We start from the raw sequence: 20,859 nt of genomic DNA on the forward strand, positions 1-20,859 counted from the left end.
TCACGTTGTTGAATGTGCCGTCCCCGTCCATGCTGTTACCTCCCTCCTGCGTTTTTGCATTATGCGTCAGTGGGAAGAGGAGTGGCTGGCAGTTGGTGAAAATAAGCTGCGTCTGGTCAAGGCTATCACGCGGCCATGGCGTACGTCCTACCAGTCATGCAGGCGGGATGAGGTTCTCCTCACTCGCCTCCGCATCGGGCACAGTCCCTTAACGCATGGTTTTTTACTCCGGCGGGAGGACCCCCCAATCTGCAGTTCTTGTGGCGTCCAGATTACTGTCCGCCACATTTTACTTGACTGTCATTTATTCTCTGACCAGAGGGCGGTGGTTTCTTTGCCTCCGGATTTGCCCTCTATTTTACAAGATGACGCAACGACTGTAGTTAAGGTCTTACAGTTTTGTGTCCTGTCCAATTTGTTGCCTCGGATTTTAGGGAGAGGGTTTTAGGTAAGAGGTCAGCCAGTCACGATTACCTCCTTGTTTCCCTTCGGTTTCTCTTTTCCTTGTGTTTCCTTTCCTTTTTAGTGTGTCCCTTCTCCTCTTGTTTTGCCTCTGTGTGTGAGGATTTGGAACTGCGTCAGGTCTGTGTCTTTTAGCCGTTCTCCTTGTTCGCTGTTTGTCTTAGTCCCTTCACTGCATGTGTTCCTGTTTTTATGCATTTGGGCGCTGATGACCACGCTGTTTAGCGCCCGTAAACCTCAAACACACACACAGTTGATTGTCATACACTAAATGAAACATACTGTATCAAAGTTTCTTAAGGCCCACTTGGATAAGAAATGAAAATGGATTCAACTCAAGGTTGTTGACTTGTTTTTCATATTTTCACACCTTTTCTTGTCAGGTCATTCAAAAATAAGTGAGCCAGAAGCTGAAAAATGAAAACTGCTGAAGGTATCATAATACCATTGCTCATGGAATAAGGTGAGGTTCCTAGAATAGGCGCACACCCTTGTGATGATAGTGATCACTTGCATGCGTCAGTTATTCACTGCACTCAGTCATGTTGAAACCAGAGAAATGGAGACTTCAGAAGAAGAGAAAAGGGCCGTAGTGCATTTCCTGACAGGCAAAGGAGTGTGAGGAATGGAAATTCACAAAAGATTCACCCAAGTGTACAAAGAGTGCTTTGTGTCCATGGCAGGGGTCAAGGTATGGCCCAAGATATTTAGAGGAGAACAGATGATGATGTTGGTTGGTAAGGAGCAATCTGGAATGCCACACTGCATTACTATTACCATTACCATTGTTCAGCAGGTAGATGCTGTCATTATTTGAAGACTGGTGAGTTACATTGGCTGCCATTGCACCTGTGCTCAGACTAGTGCTGAAATTGCAGCGTAGGTGCTAACTTCTAAACAGACTATCTTGTTTTCGATGGTCACTGTGTGATCACAATCCAGCCCATGTTGTGGTTCATATGATGTGCCACACACCTTCCTAGGGCAGATCATTAGTTTTTAATTTTTCAAAATGTGGTCCTGTTTTTCTTTCATGATTATTATCACTCATTCTTTGTATGTTCCCCTACATCATAACTGTTATTTTCCTAGTTTACTGTGTATTTTTTCTGTGCTGTTGTATATGACTGTGATACTCCTTAATTCAAATCATGTTTCTACTGTTGTTCTGTTTCCTAATATCTTCTTCACAATATTTCTTTTTTCCTTGATTCCTCAATCTTCTTTTATTACTCCTAAGATTAGTGTATTGAATGCATAGGTGCATTCTGGGAGTATTATTGGCTTGTATTGTTGCATTTTTGCATCTCTGCAGAATGATTTTTGTTAGAAATATCTTTAGTAGTTAATGCTAAAAAATATGTCTTTTGTAATGTTACTTAAATAGATTCATTCTTCCCACCATGAGCCTGGATGACTTCTACTGGACACTTCAATTTCTCTTCTAATATTTCCACTTGTTCATAATTTTTGATTGTACAGGCGTACCCTTGTTTTTTAATATATGTAGTCTTGCTTTCTGTGATGTTGGCTTTCCATGATGTTAATTTTTGTATTTTTATCTGTTTTTGTACTGCCTATACACCGTTTGCAAGAATTATTAAATCATCTGCAAATTTTACACAATCGTTTTTAGACTGTTCCTTTTCCAGTCAATTTGTATTCCACTACCTGTGGTAGATTTTGGAAGTAACTTCGTCTATTCTCTGGTCACCTTTTCAATTACACAACTAAACAGGTTTAGAGGTCTGTGTCTTAATTTCAAATGGATCCAAAATTTATCATCTGAAGTTTACTGTAGATTTTCTATTTGTTATTTTTTTATTTTAAGAGCTCATGTATTTCGTATTTATTCCAAAAATTGATATTGATAATTGCATGAAAGTCTCGCAATATGATAGTCTCACGCTCTAACACCACCTTGAAGTAAAGGAAAACACTATGTATAAAAGAATCAGTATATAGTAATATACTTACCCTATTTCAGTTTTGATTTTTACAGATTGTGTCCACAGAACATGATATTTTTCAATTTATGAATCAGATTATACAAAATTCAAGTCACAGAAGAATAGTAATTGGTATTCTCTTTGAATTGTGAAAAGAGTTTCATTGTATGGTTCTAAATATTCTCACTGAGAAGCTCAAATATAAGATATCAGAGCACTTGCTAGTCACTGGTTTTCATCCCGTCTTACAAAAAAGATGCTGAGTGTCACACACAATGAAACAGCATCTTCAGAACACGGAATAATCACCACAGGTGTACTACATGAATGGATATTGAGTCTGCTCTTGTTCTTGTGTTGTGTAAATAATTTGCCACCACATATCAAAGAAGTTGCAATAGTTATTTCCTGATGATTAAAATCAAGCCTAATGGAGAAACGTTAACACTTGAAAATGTGATTTTCTTGGAAATAGCTAGTTACATGCGAAATTTAGATACAACACAACACATTGAATACTGTACTAAACAAGGCTTGACAACAGCATTAAAATGTTGTGTAAGAATAAATTATTAAATGAAACAAAATATTCCAATTTTTTTTCTTTTTTTTTTTTTCTTTTTTTTTTTCTTCTTTGATAACCTGCAGTGGAACTCGCATATTACAGATCATGAGTTCAGCAGCTTTAAGATGAAAGGTCAGGAAGTCGACTTACTTATCCTGTTGTCATTCACTAATGTCTAATGGCATGATATTCCAGGGCAACTTGTCGCATAAACCCTTTGACTGAAATTTGCTCAGTCTCTTGCTCAATAAATGAAAAAATTACTAATGTTTATGTTCTCAAAGTTTGTCTTAGCTTTCTCAGTAATTTTTTTTTTCTTTTTTTATGTTGCTTGTTGTTGTGGCCTTTAGTCCAAAGACTGGTCTATTCTGTGCAAGCCTCTGCATATCCTCTGCACCCTAATCTATTAGAGGCAGCTTTCTGTATTCATGCCTTGGTCTCCCTCCAGTACCAAATTCGTGATGATTTCTTGATGCCGCAGGTATCTCTTATTAACCAATCCCTTCTTTCAGTCAAGCTGTGCCATAAATTTTTTTCCCCACTTTCATTCAGTACTTCTTGATTACTTATTCAACCTACCCATCTAATTTCGATCATTTTCTGTAGCACGGCATTTCAAAAGCTTCTATTTTCTTCTTGTCTGAATTACTTTATTGTCCATGTTTTACTTGTTTACAAGTCTCTGGCAGACAGATAGTTTCAGAAAAGATTTCCTAGCACTTAACTTTATATTAGATGTGACAAATTCCTCTTTTTCTGAAATGCTTGTTGTGATGTTTCTATACTTAAAATTTATATATATTATTTTATTTTATTTTTTAGTGTATCTTTTCTTCTAGCACTTCATTCTTCCTTCCACTGCTGTGACACCCTGTATTTCCCTCCTCTGGTAGTTTCTTATTCTTTTCACTGGGATTGCTTCTTTTTCTCTCCTCAGAAAGTCAAAGGCAAAAATCTCGGATCACTGTTCATGGTGAGGTCTCAGTGATGGTGGTTTGCCATTGTCTTCCTGTGATCTAGTACAAAGTGTAAAGTGTGTATATGTGTCATGTGGATGACTGTGATGAGTGTTAGTGATATGGATGGAAGGAAGGATGAGGGTGAAACTCGGTGCTGGCACACAGCGTGTGCCTTTCGCTGCAGCCAGGGGTCCATTGAGCTGCATGTTGCCCACTCTATGTGTGGAAACTGTCAATAATATCACACGCCATAACATTAATGACACTGCAGATAACATTAGTGACACTACATAGAGGTCTGTAATTGAATCCAGGACATTGGCATGCCCAACTTTCTTAACTTACATGATCTGAAGTGAACCTATGCATTCAATGCAGCAAGGCTGTTAGCTGAATCCTCTCTTATTTCTTCCCAAATTCCTGAATCTGTTTTTACAAAGCTCTTGATAAATTCTGTTTTATCATCTTTAAATCTTAATGTATCATTTTTTTCATCTTTTGGGAATCTGATTTTCACCTATTCTGGGCAAGAATTCTTTATTTTGTATCTGAAAGATTATGTTCAGTCTCTATATTATGGATCCCTTTTTGATCTCTTTCTTCCATTGTGTGTGAAATTTCACTCTGCCATTGCCACATGGCCTATCTGAAACACTCCAGTCATGCTATAAAGTGATCTCAATTTATTTTTGTTGTAGATAGCTTCTTGATGCTATTGGAACTCTTCTCATATGATACACTACTGGCCATTAAAATTGCTACACCATGAAGATGACGTGCTACAGACGAGAAATTTAACCGACAGGAAGAAGATACTGTGATACGCAAACGATTAGCTTTTCAGAGCATTCACACAGGGTTGGCACCAGTGGTGACACCTATAACGTGCTGACATGAGGAAAGTTTCCAACTGATTTCTCATACACAAACAGCAGTTGACGAGCGTTGCCTGGTGAGACATTGTTGTGATGCCTTGTGTAAGGAGGAGAAATGTGTACCATCACGTTTCCAACTTTGATAAAGGTCGGATTGTAGCCTATCGTGATTGCAGTTTATCGTATCGCCACATTGCTGCTCGTGTTGGTCGAGATCCAATAACTTTTAGCAGAATATGGAATCGGTGGGTTCAGGAGAGTAATACGGAATGCCGTGCTGGATCCCAACGACCTCGTATCACTAGCAATCTAGATGACAGGCATCTTATCCACATGGCTGTAATGGCATCGTGCAGCCACGTCTCAATGCCTGAGCCAACAGATGGTGACGTTTGCAAGACGACAACCATCTGCACGAACAGTTCGACAATGTTTGCAGCAGCATGGACTATCAGCTCGGAGACCGTGGCTGTGGTTACCCTTGATGCTGCACCACAGACAGGAGTGCTTGCGATGGTGTACACAATGACGAATCTGGGTGCACGAATGGCAAAACGTCATTTTTTTGGATGAATCCAGGTTCTGTTTACAGCATCATGATGGTATGATGGTCACATCCATGTTTGGCAACATTGCGGTCAATGTACACTGGAAGCATGTATTCGTCATCGCCATACTGGCATATCACCCGGCGTGATGGTATGGGGTGCCATTAGTTACACGTCTCGGTCACCTCTTGATCACATTGATGGCACTCGGAACAGTGGACGTTACATTTCAGATGTGTTACGACCTGTGGCTCCACCCTTCATTTGATCCCTGTGAAACATTTCAGCAGCATAATGCACAACCGCATGTTGCAGGTCCTGTACGGGCCTTTCTGGATACAGAAAATGTTCAACTGCTGCCCTGGCCAGCATGTTCTACAGCTGTCTCACCAACTGAAAATGTCTGGTCATACACCAGTCACTACTCTTGATGAACTGTGGTATCGTGTTGAAGCTGCATGGGCAGCTGTACCTGTACATGCCATCCAAGCTCTGTTTGACTCAATGCCCAGACGTACAAAGGCTGTTATTACGCCCAGGGGTGGTTGTTCTGGGTACTGATTTCTCAGGATAAATGCACCCAAATTGTGTGAAAATGTAATCGCATGTCAGTTCTAGTATAATATATTTGTCCAATGAATACCTATTTATCATCTGCATTTCTTCTTGGTGTAGCAATTTTAATGGCCAGTAGTGTAATTTTTGCATAGATTCATGAGGAGTGTCTTCCCATTTGTTTGTTTGTGTGTGTGTGTGTGGGGGGGGGGGGGGGGAGGGGGGGGTTGGGGCAGGATAGCACCACAACAAGGTTACTGAATGTGTACACTTTTCTCTTGCTCCTTGAATAAGCCTTCTTCCAGCTGTTGCCAAAACTATGTTAGTTTCTCTGGGTTCCTCATTAATCCTTCTTTATTGGTGCAGGTGCATTAATGAATGTGTTCCATTTATTTACACATTGAATTGTGAGCAGGAATAGTCTTTCTGAAGCTGATGAAAAATTTAATACTGAATCTAATGTTCTACATCATCCACATACATTCACTGCAAGCCACCATACAGCGTGTGGCAGAGGGTACCTTTTACTGCTAGTAGTGATTTCCTATCCTGCAACACTCACAAATAGAGGAAAAAAAACAGTCGGTATGAGCCATAATTTCTCTTCATGATCCTTAAGCAAAATGAATGTTGGTGGCAGTAGGATCATTTTGCATTCAGCTTCAAATGCTGGTTGTCTGAATTTTCTCAGTGGTGTTCTATGAAAAGATCATCTTCATACATTTAGAGATCCCCACTTTAGTTCACAAAGTGCCTCTATAGTATTTATGTGTTGATCAAACCTACTGGTGACAGATGTAGCAACCTGACTCTCAATTGCTTCAATGTCTTCCTTTAACCCAACATGGTGGTGATCCCAGAGACTTGAGCAGTACTCAGGAATGGGTTGCACTACTGTTCTATACATGGTCTCCCTCACAGATGAACCTCACTTTTCTAAAATTCTACCAATAAACCAAAGAGAACCATTCACCTTCCATGCTACTATCCTTATGTGCTTATTCCATTTGATAGTAATTACATTGCACCTAGATATTTAATTAACATAACTGTGTGAAGAAGCACACTACTAATGCTGTACTCAATCATTGCCAGCTTATTTTTCCTACTCAGCCACATTAACTTACATTTTTCTATATTTATGGCAAGCTGCCATTCATCACACCAATTAGAAATTCTGTGTAAGTCATCTTGTATCCTCCTCTAATCACTCAATGGTGACAACCACAGCATCATCAGCCAACAGCTGAAAATTAGATATGTCATTGCTCTCAGTTAATTCAGAGTTATTTGGCCAAATGCGACACAGCTGTTGTACGTCAGCCTTTGTAATCTCCTGACCAAGCACAAAGTTACTTTTGGCCCTGAAAGAGACCAGATTTCAGGACAGGGAAGACATTATTCAGAGTTCGACAGAGCAGTTATGTGCCATATCAAAAGAGGCTTTCTAGTGATAGTTCCAGTTGTGGCAACAGCATAGGGAGAGCTGTATAGAAGCTGAAGGGAACTACTTTGAAGGTAACTAGTGTCAAACAATTGTGTATCAATAAAGATTGATATTATAAAGTTAGGTACTTTTTTAACAGCCCTTGTGGTATCAAGCTTTTTTATGTCCATCCTTTTAGCAGGAGGTATCTGGGATGATGGCCATTTACTATCGTGACAAAAAATAAAAACACCTACAGCCATCCTTATGATTTTAATTTATTTAGACGCTACAAGTTTCAACACTTCATTGTGTCATCTTCAGGCTGTTTTGATGTGGTACAGGTTGATAAGATCCCCATGCATAACCCATCAGTTGCCAGCATTACTGGATATGCAGATAATGTGTCAGCACTGTAACCATCAGCTGCCAAAAGTAGTATGCCACTTCACACAGTTATATTGATTAAATATCTAGGTGCAATGTAATTACTATCAAATGGAAGAAGCACATAAGGATAGTAGCAGGGAAGGTGAATGGTTCTCTTTGGTTTATTGACAGTTGATGGTTGGAGTGCTGACACATTATCTGCGTATCCAGTAATGCTGGCAACTGATGGGTTATGCATGGGGATCTTATCAACCTGTACCGCATCAAAGACAGCCTGAAGATGACTCAATGAAGCGTTGACATGTGGAAAGAGTCAAGGTATATGTCAGTATGAGCCACAGACAACATGAAACTTAATATCTGTACCATATTAACAATGAATTGTCACTATACTGCTTAATGTTTTTTCACACTTCTGCCCTCTAAATGTAATGGAGAGCTACTGTTTGAAAAAAGCTGCTGCTTATGTGATCTAGTAGTCAAATGTTTCTTTTGTTACAATGGTGTTCTTCAAAGGAGATATTTTTATAAATGTAAATAAAATAATTTTTTGTGAATATTGAGTCCTGTTTGTAATACCGTATTACTTGTTATGCAGCTTTATAACAAACACTGCTATTTGCCATGTATCTCTCAAATATTTAAATCACTTGTAGGAAGAATGGCTAATTAGGTACTTCTTAAATTTTCTTTTGATCTTGTAAGTGTTCCCAATCTCTTGCTTTATGTTGAGCAAGAGCTTGTTGTGAATATTTTACTGCTAGAGTATATAACTCCATTTTGAAACCTGGACAAGGGTGCAAAGACAAATAAAAATTGTTTTTGTGTTTTCTGTTGTCACTGAGTGGCTCACAGTTCAGCTGAGAGTAGTTATTTTATTATCAGCAACAATAAACCATTATGGAGTAAAAATTTTGGGAAGGGAGTGAAAGAATTGCAAGATTTGTAAGAAAGGCTTCTGTATGTTGTTATGCTCACATCTACTGAACAAACACTTCAGGTACTTAAGTTGCAGTGCCCCAGAAGATAATTCTGTAAGGCAACATAAAGTGAAAATTAGACTGTTTTCTTTAAGTCAATAAGATGGGAGATGTTTCTTAGGGTATAATGTGCTGAATGGAGCATCATGATTGGCTTTTGTGTGTGTTGACTTCATTTTAAAATGTTATACAGATGGACCACAAAGAATTTTACACACTGTTTCATGTAGAGTATGACCAGTAACACCGACTGTGATGCTAAAGTGTCACTGTTGCTTGTCTGAAACTGCGTAATCTGAGTCTTTGTGAAACGAAGAGTTAAACTGTTAGCTGTGAAGCTCTTGTAGGCATGTTCAGCTGCCATCTGTGGTGTGCATGCCACAGTCAAGTTTTGACTCTTAATTAGAAGGCTTGTGTCATCAGCAAACATTACAAGTTTGGAATTGTTTCTTAAGATCATTGGAGCATCATTTATGTAGGTTAGAATTAAAGAGTTGGCCCATTGATGACCCCTGTAGTGCTCCACATGTTATGTTGCCCCATTTTGAGTCTGTTTTCATGACCAAGAGCCAGTCAGTTGCTGAGATCCTGTGCTTCATGTAATAGAGATAAAATTCTATATCTGCAACAGGAAGCCATTATGCCGTAAGCAGAATTTTGTGATGCATACAATCAAAGCCTTTGGCAATGTCACAGATTATCCCAATAAAATAATTTTTCTTGTTTAGCTATGCTTCCACTTCATTTGTGAGCTCTTGTATTGATTTATTTACAAAAGCCAGTTAACAAGTTTTGCTCAGTCAAATAAGTCAGTATTACATCAAAGGTCATTTCCTCAAATATGTTTGAAAGGATTGCAATGAGTGATATTGGTCTGTAACGAGAGGTTGTTTGCTTAGCTCCAGTTTTGCAGATGTGTTTTACTACAATGTAAGTAAGTCTGTCAGGAAATATGCCATGAGTCATTGGTTGATTACAAATATGAAGTTAGTACAAGATTTAAATATTCTTCCAGAAACACTATCTGAGAATGTGGAATTACTGTTTTCAGTGGCGTGTTATTACCTGAATTAGTATTTCTTCATCTTCAAATCTAGTTTTTTGTAATGTCAGTATTATAATTCGTAGTGAACTGAGCATGTCTGCTAGTTTTTTGAGTTTGGCAACTTTTATCAATGTTTGTAACATTCCAAGCCAATGTTTCATTTAGATCTGAATTTTCTGATTGGCGTTACAAAACACTCCAACTTAACTATGCAGATTGGTTTGGGCTCACTAAAATCTATGACTTGTGAAGAGTGACAAACCTTGCAGTGAGCTACAGTTCTATAATGAGAGAAAAGAAAATTTTCACACAAGGCATAGCAGATGAAATATGTTCCTTGCTGTTGAAATGAAGTTTGAATTCGTACTTATATTGTAGTCTATGTCAGTAGCTGCCACGGTATTTACAGAAAGTTTTCATGTTATTTGTGAGCATTACAGATACTAAATTATGTAACAATTAAGTGTTATTGGGTGTTTGTAGAAAGTTATTTATCTGATTTTCCAGTACTTGTATCAGTAATAGTTTCTTGATATATTTCAGATGGTATCCTCTGTGGGATGTGCCTACGATAATACAAGGTAAGTTCCTATGGTTCATTGCAGAATTATTAGGAGCAGTATAAATTTTTGTTTATTCCAAGTGAACATGCTTGAAGTATATAATATGCTTTTATAATTATTTAGTATTATCAATAGATAAATTATTACAATGCAGTAAGTAAAATAAGGGGAAGACAACCAGTCACCTCTCTCTCTCTCTCTCTCTCTCTCTCTCTCTCTCTCTCTCTCTCTCTCTCTCTCTCTCTCTCTCTCTCTCTCTCTCTTGTAGCCATTGCAACACTAATTATTGATAGTTCATTATTTAAAGCAGTTGCTTGAGCTCTTGGTGGTGCAGGGCAGTGGGGGTGGTAGTTGTGGAAGGATGAAAAGAGGGGGTAGCAGGAACGAGGCAGGTTTTTGGCCAAATGACTTCATGGCCACACAACAAGATGAAAGAAGTACAGATAGTACAACAAGAGATATAGGAAGGGGAAGGGGGGACTGGGGGTGGAAAAGGGGGGGGGAGAGAGAGAGCTACCGAAGCACGACTCACGTCCGGTACTCACAGCTTTACTTCTGCCAGTACCTCGTCTCCTACCTTCCAAACTTTACAGAAGCTTTCCTGCGAACCTAGCAGAACTAGCACTACTGGCAGAAGTAAAGCTGTGAGTACCGGATGTGAGTCGTGCTTCAGTAGCTCAGTTGGTAGAGCACTTGCCCGCGAAAGGCAAAGGTCCCGAGTTCGAGTCTTGGTCAGGCACACAGTTTTAATCTGCCAGGAAGTTTCATATCAGCGCACACTCCGCTGCAGAGTGAAAATCTCATTCTGGAAACATCCCCCAGGCTGTGGCTAAGCCATGTCTCCGCAATATCCTTTCTTTCAGGAGTGCTAGTTCTGCTAGGTTCGCAGGAGAGCTTCTGTAAAGTTTGGAAGGTAGGAGACGAGGTACTGGCAGAAGTAAAGCTGTGAGTACCGGACGTGAGTCGTGCTTCGGTAGCTCAGTTGGTAGAGCACTTGCCCGTGAAAGGCAAAGGTCCCGAGTTCGAGTCTCGGTCGGGCACACAGTTTTAATCTGCCAGAAAGTTTCATATCAGTGCACACTCCGCTGCAGAGTGAAAATCTCATTCTGGAACCATGAACACTGAGTGAAGTGATCATATCAACTATGCTGGCCACACATTGGATTACAGTGAGGATTTATGAGTTAACCATTGTTACATCTTGTCTAGAGAGTACTGACCTGTGATGAGAGCAACTCTAATCAGAAGTGTAAGATGAAAGTAGTGTCTGTCTCAAATTGTCTAACCACAATATACCAGTCAAAGACTGATTATTGAAAAAAAAAATTCTTGATTGCATTTAACATAGCTGCACCCAGATTAGAAATGACTCTTAAAGCCTCTAAATCTGATAAGCACTTATTTATTAGGTCAGAATCACATGAAAATAAATCATGGACTATTGCACTTCTTATCTATTTCATGATAGATGGATGTAGAAATAAATTGTCACTCACTGTTACTTTGTGTCCTTATGTTTTTGTTTGTAATATTACTGTGGAGATCAAACAAAGCTGGATATCTAAAACAATTAAGTTCCCTAAATCAGTACTATAAGAGAAAAAAATATTAAATCTGGATGTACAGTGACTTAGTTATTGCTGATGAGTCATACCAATACCACCTCTAATTGCCTAAGAAAGTTAAAAAACATTTCCAGTTGTGGGCCATTACAGTGTCAGAATTACTGTCTTGTAAGTGTCACAAGTATGTTAGTGAATTGTATCTTTCATAGAGCTGTTCAGTGTAGATTTTGGCTTGTATGCTAGCTATGTCACTTCTTGAGATTATGCTTGACATCGGTAATTAGTGTTCTGTTTATAAATTTCCCCTTAATGGTAATGAATGGTGATTCCGCTTTATCTGTATTGTCAATACTTTCAATACTGCAAGAAGCATCTGATAACTTATAAATGATGTTACTTGAGTGGCTAATTTGAGAGAATAGTAACTGTGTAGTGTAGTGTAGTGTAGTGTCTGAGAAACTATCAACAAATTCTTACCTGAAATATCCTTTGCATATTATGAACAGGCTGTGTCATGTTTCCTGTTTACAATTGTACTACTGACCTCGGGTGTGTGTGTGTGTGTGTGTGTGTGTGTGTGTGTGGGGGGGGGGGGGGGGGCGCCCTGTTATGCATGCACAGTTGCTGCAGCACCAGGGGATATTGATTTGTACTGTCGCCTGGTGCGCTACAAATTTGGCAATTTTCAGCTATTTTTTTTTAATATTTGCAGTGCCTCTTAGTGGCTAAAATTTTGACTGTGCATTTCTTCTGTTGTCTTCTTCATGTGTAAAAAATTTGAGGGGTAGGTTTTGACATGTTTTGTTGGACCATTCCTATGTCAGAAATATCTTAAGCTTTCATCTTTGGCGTAACTTGATACAAATTTGAACATTCTGTTTCTAACAAATTGACATAGAGAACTAACTTGCAGCACCATACTTTAAAGAAACTGAAGGAGTCCGGACTTAAAGTAGCTGCTGAAAAATAAGCAAAATGAGTCAGAAATGAATTATTGAGATTTCTCTGGTCATTTTCCTTTTAAAAGGGTTGAACCTAACTGAGAATATATTTTATTAGTTATTTACTTGGATGACTTGCAGTTTACAGCCCTGGATTTGGTGGATGCCTTAGTGATATTATTGTGTGTCCTATTATCAATATTTAATGCATTTCTCCTCTTTCTTCAGGTGGATTGAAAATACTGGTGAGAGCTGTGGCATTTCGTTTGAAGAATCTGTTAATCAAGGAGAAGTCATTGATGAGCAGGGGATAGGCGCAGAGGGGTCGTCACACGTCTCCATGTGTGGTGGTCTAACCCAAAGATTACTGTCTCAAGAGGATGACTCGTTCAGCACAAGATACAATTGTAGTTTGGAGGTAAAAGAAGTTCATGAATTTAGCTGTAGTTTCTGTCTACAGCGATTTCCATCAAAATATTCCCTCTTAATGCATGTATTTATCCACATAGATGGTGTGCAGCCACCTAAACATATTTGTAAGTCATGTGGTGAGGTATTTCCCAGTAATGACAGCTTGAACAAACATTTGAAAATGAGTGAAGGTGATGAAGTTTTACCTGCTGATAATAAGACATTTGACAGCTGTGATGACCATGAAAACATCTTCTTGAAAGGTGATAGAAAACTTTCTATCATGGTGCAGACGGAGAAGCAATCTTCATCCAAGGAATGTTGGAAAAGTTCAAAGAAATCCTTTAATGACACACATCACATTCAGACTGTGACATGTGTTGCAGAGAAACCGGACTGACATGATCATTCCGCAACTTCATCTACAACAGGTAATGTCAATGCCAACAGTGTTTTAATTACTCCAGAGAAAACACATAAATGTGATGGTTGTGAAAAGTCTTATACTCAGTTGGGCAAGCTAAGGAACCACACATTAATAAACACTGGGATGAAACCCGAAAAATGTGGTATCTGCGACAAAACTCTTACATTGTCGTTTGGTCTCAAGAGGCAATCACTGATACACACTAGAGAGAGACCACATAAATGTGATGCTTGTAGCAAATCTTTTACACGGTTAGAACATCTTAAGAGGCACTTACTAATACACATTGGTGAGAGACCCCACAAATGTGACATTTGTGGTATGTCTTTTACTCAGTTGGATTACCTCAAGAGCCATGCATTGAAACATACTGGAGAGAGACCTTACAAATGTGATACATGCGGAAAATCTTTTACTCGCTTGGAACATCTCAAGGGCCATGCATTAATACACAGTGGAAAAAAGGATCACAAATGTGATACTTGTGGCAAATCCTTTAAGCAGTATAGTAGTCTGAAGAGGCACATACTAATACACACTGGAAAGAGACCCCATAAATGTGATACTTGCGGTACTGCCTTTACTCGGTTGAGTCATCTCAAGAGGCATATGTTGATACACAATGGATAGAGATGCCACAGATGTGAAACTTGGGGGCATATGTTTTCCCCAGTTGGATAATTTCAAGAGCCACACATCAAACACACTGGGATGAGACCCCACAAATGTGATATCCATTGCAAATATTTTATTCATTCGGGACATTTTGAGAGGCATGCATTAATAAAGGCAGCTATAATGTAATATTTGTGGCACATCCTTCCCTCAGGCTATTAATTTCAAGACTGGAGTAAGAGCAAAGAAATGTGAAGGTAATGGCATTTGTTGTGTTGCTTATGTAATTATTAGTGTGTGGAATTGTGCAGTGTTTATTTAATAATATATTACAAAATATCTGAGAATGGCAAATATATCCTAACAGAATGAAATATGTTTTTAACATGTGTAGTGCTAAAAATTTATCATATGCTTGGCGCTTATACCAGTAATTTAGTGTGGTTTAGTGAACTGTGTTTCATGTGAAATACTTTTTGTGTACACGATTCAGAGCTCATGGACATAAGTGAGCTTTTATTGTAATGACTTCCTAATATTTAAATATGATTTTTACTGTGCTAACTTTCTGCGAATAAACATGTTTTTGCAAAAGTGGTGTGTTGTATTTTGTTTGAAAGTAGTTATTGTTATTAAATGTCTGGTTTGATGTTTCATCATTCTGACAAAAGCTTAAGCCTATGGGCTTTATCTGATCGCATGTTTCAATTTTGAAATACTCTTAAGACCATGGCTTTATGGTGATAAGACAACATTTTATTCTTCTGGGTCTTAAAACATGACATTGTGCTGCCATCTGTAGTACCACATTGGCTTTTAAATATTTAAGCAATGTTGAAATATTTGATAGAAAATCACTGAATAGAAAAGTGTTTTGGACTCATATACATGTATAATAAAGTCATTGTGAAATATCTATCATACATTGAAAAGTAACTTACCAAACGAAAGTGTTGGCATGTTGATGGACACACACACACACACACACACACACACACACACACACACACACACACACAAAATTCAAGTTTTCACAACCAACGGTTGCTTCGTAAGGGAAGAGGGAAGGAGAGGGAAAGACGAAAGGATGTGGGTTTTAAGGGAGAGGGTAAGGAGTCATTCCAATCCCAGGAGCGGAAAGACTTACCTTAGGGGGGGGGAAAAAAGGACAGGTATACACTCGCTCACACACACATCCTTTCGCCTTTCCCTCTCCTTCCCTCTTTCCTGATGAAGCAACTGTTGGTTGCAAAAGCTTGAATTTTGTGTGTGTGTGTTTGTGTGTCTATCAACATGCCAACACTTTCGTTCGGTAAGTTAGATCATCTTTGTTTTTAGATATATTTTTCCCACGTGGAATGTTTCCCTCTATTATATTCATGCATTGAAAAGTGTCACACAATAAAACAAAATTGTTTTTAGTACTTTTTAGGTCCACCTCTGGGCTTGCTACAAGCCCTAATCTTGTCTGGAATAGACTGAATCAACTCCATGCACTCTTAGAATCATTCCACAGCATGCAGACTGCCAGTCTCAAATCATTCTAAGTTCTTGGGTTGTTTTGGAAGATGGTGGCCTGTGGCATTCCACATGTTTTCAGCTGAATTGATGCCATGGCTATGCGGTGCCCATGGAAGCAGCTTAGTGTGTTTATTCTGAAACCATTCTTTTGTCATTGCAGGTATGTGACATGACACATTGCCTTACTGAAAAAATGAAGCTTTCATCTAGCCAGCACCAAGAAGGTAGCATTGTAACCTCCAAACCTTCACAGTATCTGAGTGTGTTAATTGCAGCATTTACCACCATGAAGTGTCCTGGCTCTGTAATGTTATACACCTCCAGGTCATGACAGCTTCACCTTTCTGTTGTACATCATGAGCAATACAAGGCCAAAGCAATATCTCTGTCATTGTTCTCAAACCAGACACCAATGTAAACAGAACTCTTTCCTACACTTCTACAGTCCATCTTAACCTTTCTAAAACTAAACCATATATTCTTGTGAACATCACTGAGTAAAATGTTGTGAGATGCATAGAAGGATTTTATAAGAGCATCATTTAACCCATTACTATCAGTGCAACCTGTGATTTAATGCCATTGCAAGGTGATTTTGTTTCTGCCAGTACTTCAGTAGCACTTCCAGTTTTATCATATTTATGAATTTGAAATTTCTTATGGTCCTTTCCAAATGTTGCTTTCCTCAGGCAGATTTTCCATTATAGTTGTGAACTTGTACAGTTGTTTGATGACTATGGGTTTTTAATACCCCCAATCTTGTAGTGATTACTGTGTTTCCTTTGCCTTCATTAACCTGATAATTTGCCATTTTTACCTCTTTTGAAACAATGTATTGAGATAGGTGAGTGAAAAACAAACACAAAGCAGACAACTTATCAATAATTGAAGGCAAGTGGACCATCTGAGTCTGTGTTTTCAACTTAGGATGGAATATTAAAGATTTTAGGGAAAACAAAAAGCGAACAAATAAATGGATCATTTTAAGATCATCATCAGTTATCTGCTATATTAGCAGATCCTTTGCCTCTCCATTTTCTGTGATCCATTGCTTCCTTCTTAAGGCTGCTGTATGTTGTACTGTCCATCATGTCATCCAGTATCTGGAATCTCTTCCTTCCTTGGTTTCTTTTCCCTTCTACATAACCTTCTAAAACTTTTTATCAGTCCGTCATTCTTTCTTAATATATGCCCAACCCAATTTCTTTTTCTTCTCTTTATTACATCTAGTAACAGTCTTTTCTCTCCCACTCTTCTCAGTACCTCCTCATTTTTTACTCTGTCGATCCAACTTATACTTTCCATCCTCCGCCATGTCCAGATCTCAAAAGCCTCCAGCCTTTCTCTGTCTTTTTTTCCTCATAGTCCATGTTTCAGCGCCATATAGAACAACACCCCATACAAGACATTTTATAAGTCTCTTTCTGAGTTCTCTGTCCTGATCGCTGCAGAAAATTCTCCTTTTCTTATAAAACGCCTCTTTTGCCAGCGCTATCCTTGTTTTAATTTCTGTGGTGCACTTCCAGTCGGTGTCTATCCTGCTTCCAAGATACTTAAAATTTTGCACCTGTTCTAGTAGTTCTCCATTCAGCATAATTTTTATTTCCTCATTTCCTCCTAGTGCCAATACTTTTGTTTTATTTGTGTTAATTTTCATTCCATATTTTTTCTGTTAGTTGCAATGGTGTCTACCAAATCCTGTAATTCTTCTTCCCCTGTGGCTTAAAGGACCATGTAATCAGCAAACCTCAAACAACCTACTCTTCTTCCTCCAATTTCTACTCCTTTGTCCTCTAATGAGCATTTGTCAATCATATTTTCCAAGTAGAGGTTGAAAAGAGTAGGTGATAGACAGCATCCTTGTCTTACTCCTTTTGCTAGTCTGATCCAGTCTGTACTTTCTCCTCTCACTTTAAGTGAAACTTTTTGATTAAGATATAATGAGTTTATAAGTCTTCTGGTTTTCCACTCCACTCTCTTTTCCCTCGTTATAGTCGCCAGCTTGTCCCAAACCGCATTGTCAAATGCCTTTCCTATATCGATGAAGCACATGTATAGGTCTCTTACTTTTTCAATAAACCTTTCTCCCAAGGTTCGTAGGAGTCCTATTGCATCTCTGGTGCCCGTATTCCGTCTAAAGCCAAACTACTCCTCGCCAAGATTCTCCTCCATTACGGTTTCAAGTCTTTTATTAATTATTCTTGGCATCACTCTGGCTGCATGTGAAATGAGGCTGATTGTCCTGTGCTTGCTGCATTTCTTGGTTCCTTGTTTTTTCGGTAATGGAATCATTTTTGTTGTCAGAAAGTCCTCAGGCCATTCACCACTGTCATATTTTATTACATAACCTCAATATTTCTCTTATTCCATCTTGGTTCAAGCATTTTAGTATTTCTCCCAGTATTGTATCTGTACCTACTGCTTTGCCATTTTTCATTGCAGCTATGGCTGACTTTACTTATTCCATTACAATGGTTGGTCCTTTCTCGTCGTCACTTACACTGTTGTGTGATTCCAGTTCCAGAGTTTCTGGTTTGCTATTTGTGTCATATAGCTCTTTTAGATATTCTTCCCATGTCTGGAGGACATCATCACAATCTTTGTACACTACCTCTTCGTCTTTACTCAAAATTTCCATAGTAGCACTTGCTGCTCTGTTTTGTTCCCATGCCATAGTCTTTACTCTGTTGAATAGTAAGTCGTATCTTCCCTTCCTGTCCAGTTCTTCAATTTCATCACATTTTTTCCTAGCCTGCTCTGTTTCTCTTCGCAGTTCATTATTTAACCTTCGGTATATCTTTCTTGCATCTTCAATGTTCTTGTTTTTCAATTTTCTTCTCTCCATCTTGGAAATCATTTCTTGTGTGGCCCGTGGTTTTTTTGATCTTTTCCCTTTTACATATTCTATATTTAGCTGTCCTGCTTTAATGATTCCTTCTTTCAGCATATTCCAGTACTCGGTGGCATTATCAGGTGGTTCTTTGTCTCGTAATGTGTTTAGAAACTCCTGAGACAGCATTTCTGTAATTTGTTCTTTGTTGGATCTTATCTTCTCTAAATCCCACTTCGTCAACATGGTCGCCTTCTTCAGTTTTTCATTCTTATTTCTATTTCTGCCATAAGTTAGTTGTGGTCACTATTAATATCTGCACCTGGTAATGTGTGCACCTTCTTGATTCCATTCCTGTATCTTTCTTCTACCAGTATAAAATTGATTTGGGTTCTGTATTTACCCCCGGTAATTTCCAAGTGTAGAGCCTCCTCTTGTGGTTCTTGAACCATGTGTTTGCCGCTATCAGCTGCATTTCCCTGCAGAAGTCAATTAACCATTCACCTCTGTCACTTCTCTTTCCAAGACCATGACTGCCTACTGTTTCCCTCTTTCCCTTCTCCCACAATGGCATTCCAGTCTCCCATTACTATTTTGCAGCATTTTTTATTTTCGTCCATTATTCTCTCTATTACACTGTATGTTTCCTCTACAATTCGGTCATCGTGTTCTGAAGTTGGCATATACACCTGGACAATCAGTAAATATTTTTGTGCTCCTTTCAGCCTTACACCAATAACCCAGTCATTTGCATAGTCTACATATTCCACACAATTAGCCAATTCCTGTGTCATAATCATTCCTACTCCATTCATTCCTTTTACTTCTCCTCCTGAGTAGTAGAATACATATTCATCTGACTGCAACTCTCCATGTCCATTCCATCTTACCTCAGCAACTCCTACAAGGTCCATATGATTCTTTTCCATCTCTCTTTTAAGGTTTTCTAGTTTTCCTGCTTGTAGCAGAGTTCTAACATTCCAGGTACCAATTCTCATTTTGATTTTTTGCCTCCTTTCAAGTTGTTCCCCACTGGAGATCCGAATGGGGGACTATTTTACCTCCGGACATTGATTTAACATGAGAGGAAGCCATTTTTGTGCATAAAATGGAGACTGCATTATGCAGGGAAGATAATCTGTGGTGGTATTCCATTGCCTTCCGCAGTTCTGGAGGCCGCCCGTAACATGGGATACAGACGCCTTTTGCAGCCACCCGTTCCGGGTCAGACGCTGCATGAGAAGTATAGGTTGGAAAATGAAAGACCCCTAGTCCTCAAAACCTAATAGCGTCAGGGTCAGAAAAGAACAAGAGCCGGTTGAGGGTGGCCGGATAGGAAAGTTAAAAGTGAGGAGCCTGGCATAAGTAAGTGGAAGCAATGCCAGGACTCAGCTCAGGGCCCCGTGTTCACCAGCCACGTATCACTAGGTGTGACTCACTTATTTTAAGAACAAAAAACCCCAAAACATTGGATGAAACTAATCGTAATTTTTTTGTACTGTACACTAATAAATATCTCATAGTGTTCTTTTTTTGTACCAAAACTGAGTTCAATGGTGTCCTTTCTGAGCTAAATCATGCTTCCCCTGAAAAATCAGGTGATAACATCATTCATGAAGAACTATGAGTGTTAAATGGCTTAGAAGTTATAAATGTTTAAGCTAAAGATTGTTCTGCAGAATGTTTTGCTAACACTGAATACACTAAATATTATACTAAAGTAAATTAGACATAGGTTTAAAGGCAACTTTTAGTCAAGTGATATTAGGTGGTGGTCTTAATTTTTTTCTAACACTGTACATAGAAGATCATTCGTGGAATTTTTCTTATTGTAATTTTGTTACATTATTTGCACAATTATTTATTGACATTTTTTTCTTGAGTTCCTGCTGAGACTATACTGTTGGTGGATGGGTTACTTTTATAATAAAGAATGAATAGGTTATTTTCTTAGTGGTGACTTAGTTAAACTATAAACTTAACTGTTATTTCTCGAGTAACAGAAAATCTTGCACAGCAGTGATACATTACCTATTGCATAATATGATTCATTGTTGACGTACTTTCCCCTATGAATCTTCAATTTTGTGTCATAAATCTTCCATTCTAAAATGAACAAATTTTTCAAAAACTGTCTTGAGCAGCTATTTCGACAGCCCACACACAATGGGAATACTTAAGAGCTTGTAGCTGCAAACAGGCCTTACAAGTTTACAAAATTTAGTTCCAGTA

The 20,859-nt window shown here is 38.6% G+C and overlaps 2 protein-coding genes and 1 non-coding gene across 4 annotated transcripts in view; 2 read left to right on the forward strand and 1 right to left on the reverse strand.

Moving 5' to 3' along the window:
- LOC126108943 (zinc finger protein 354A-like) overlaps positions 1–16,211 on the forward strand; it is a 120,586-nt gene extending 104,375 nt beyond the window's left edge. The window contains exons 4-6 of one of the 2 annotated variants that reach the window (XM_049914324.1): positions 10,298–10,335; positions 13,052–13,241; positions 15,958–16,211. In XM_049914324.1, the coding sequence (XP_049770281.1) occupies positions 10,298–10,335; positions 13,052–13,241; positions 15,958–16,128 (399 nt within the window). In that variant the 3' untranslated portion in view covers positions 16,129–16,211. Of the gene's footprint in view, positions 1–10,297; positions 10,336–13,051; positions 14,131–15,957 lie in introns of those variants that run through there. The other variant, XM_049914323.1, reaches the window with a different exon arrangement.
- The window catches only part of LOC126108847 (uncharacterized), a 246,408-nt gene that overhangs the window by 25,359 nt on the left and 200,190 nt on the right, over positions 1–20,859 (reverse strand). The window lies entirely within an intron of this gene.
- On the forward strand, positions 11,284–11,358 carry Trnas-uga (transfer RNA serine (anticodon UGA)). Its single transcript has one exon. It is a non-coding gene; the product is annotated as a tRNA-Ser (tRNA).

The sequence above is a fragment of the Schistocerca cancellata genome, chromosome 11 (genome assembly GCF_023864275.1).
Source record: "Schistocerca cancellata isolate TAMUIC-IGC-003103 chromosome 11, iqSchCanc2.1, whole genome shotgun sequence".
Lineage (NCBI taxonomy): Eukaryota > Metazoa > Arthropoda > Insecta > Orthoptera > Acrididae > Schistocerca > Schistocerca cancellata.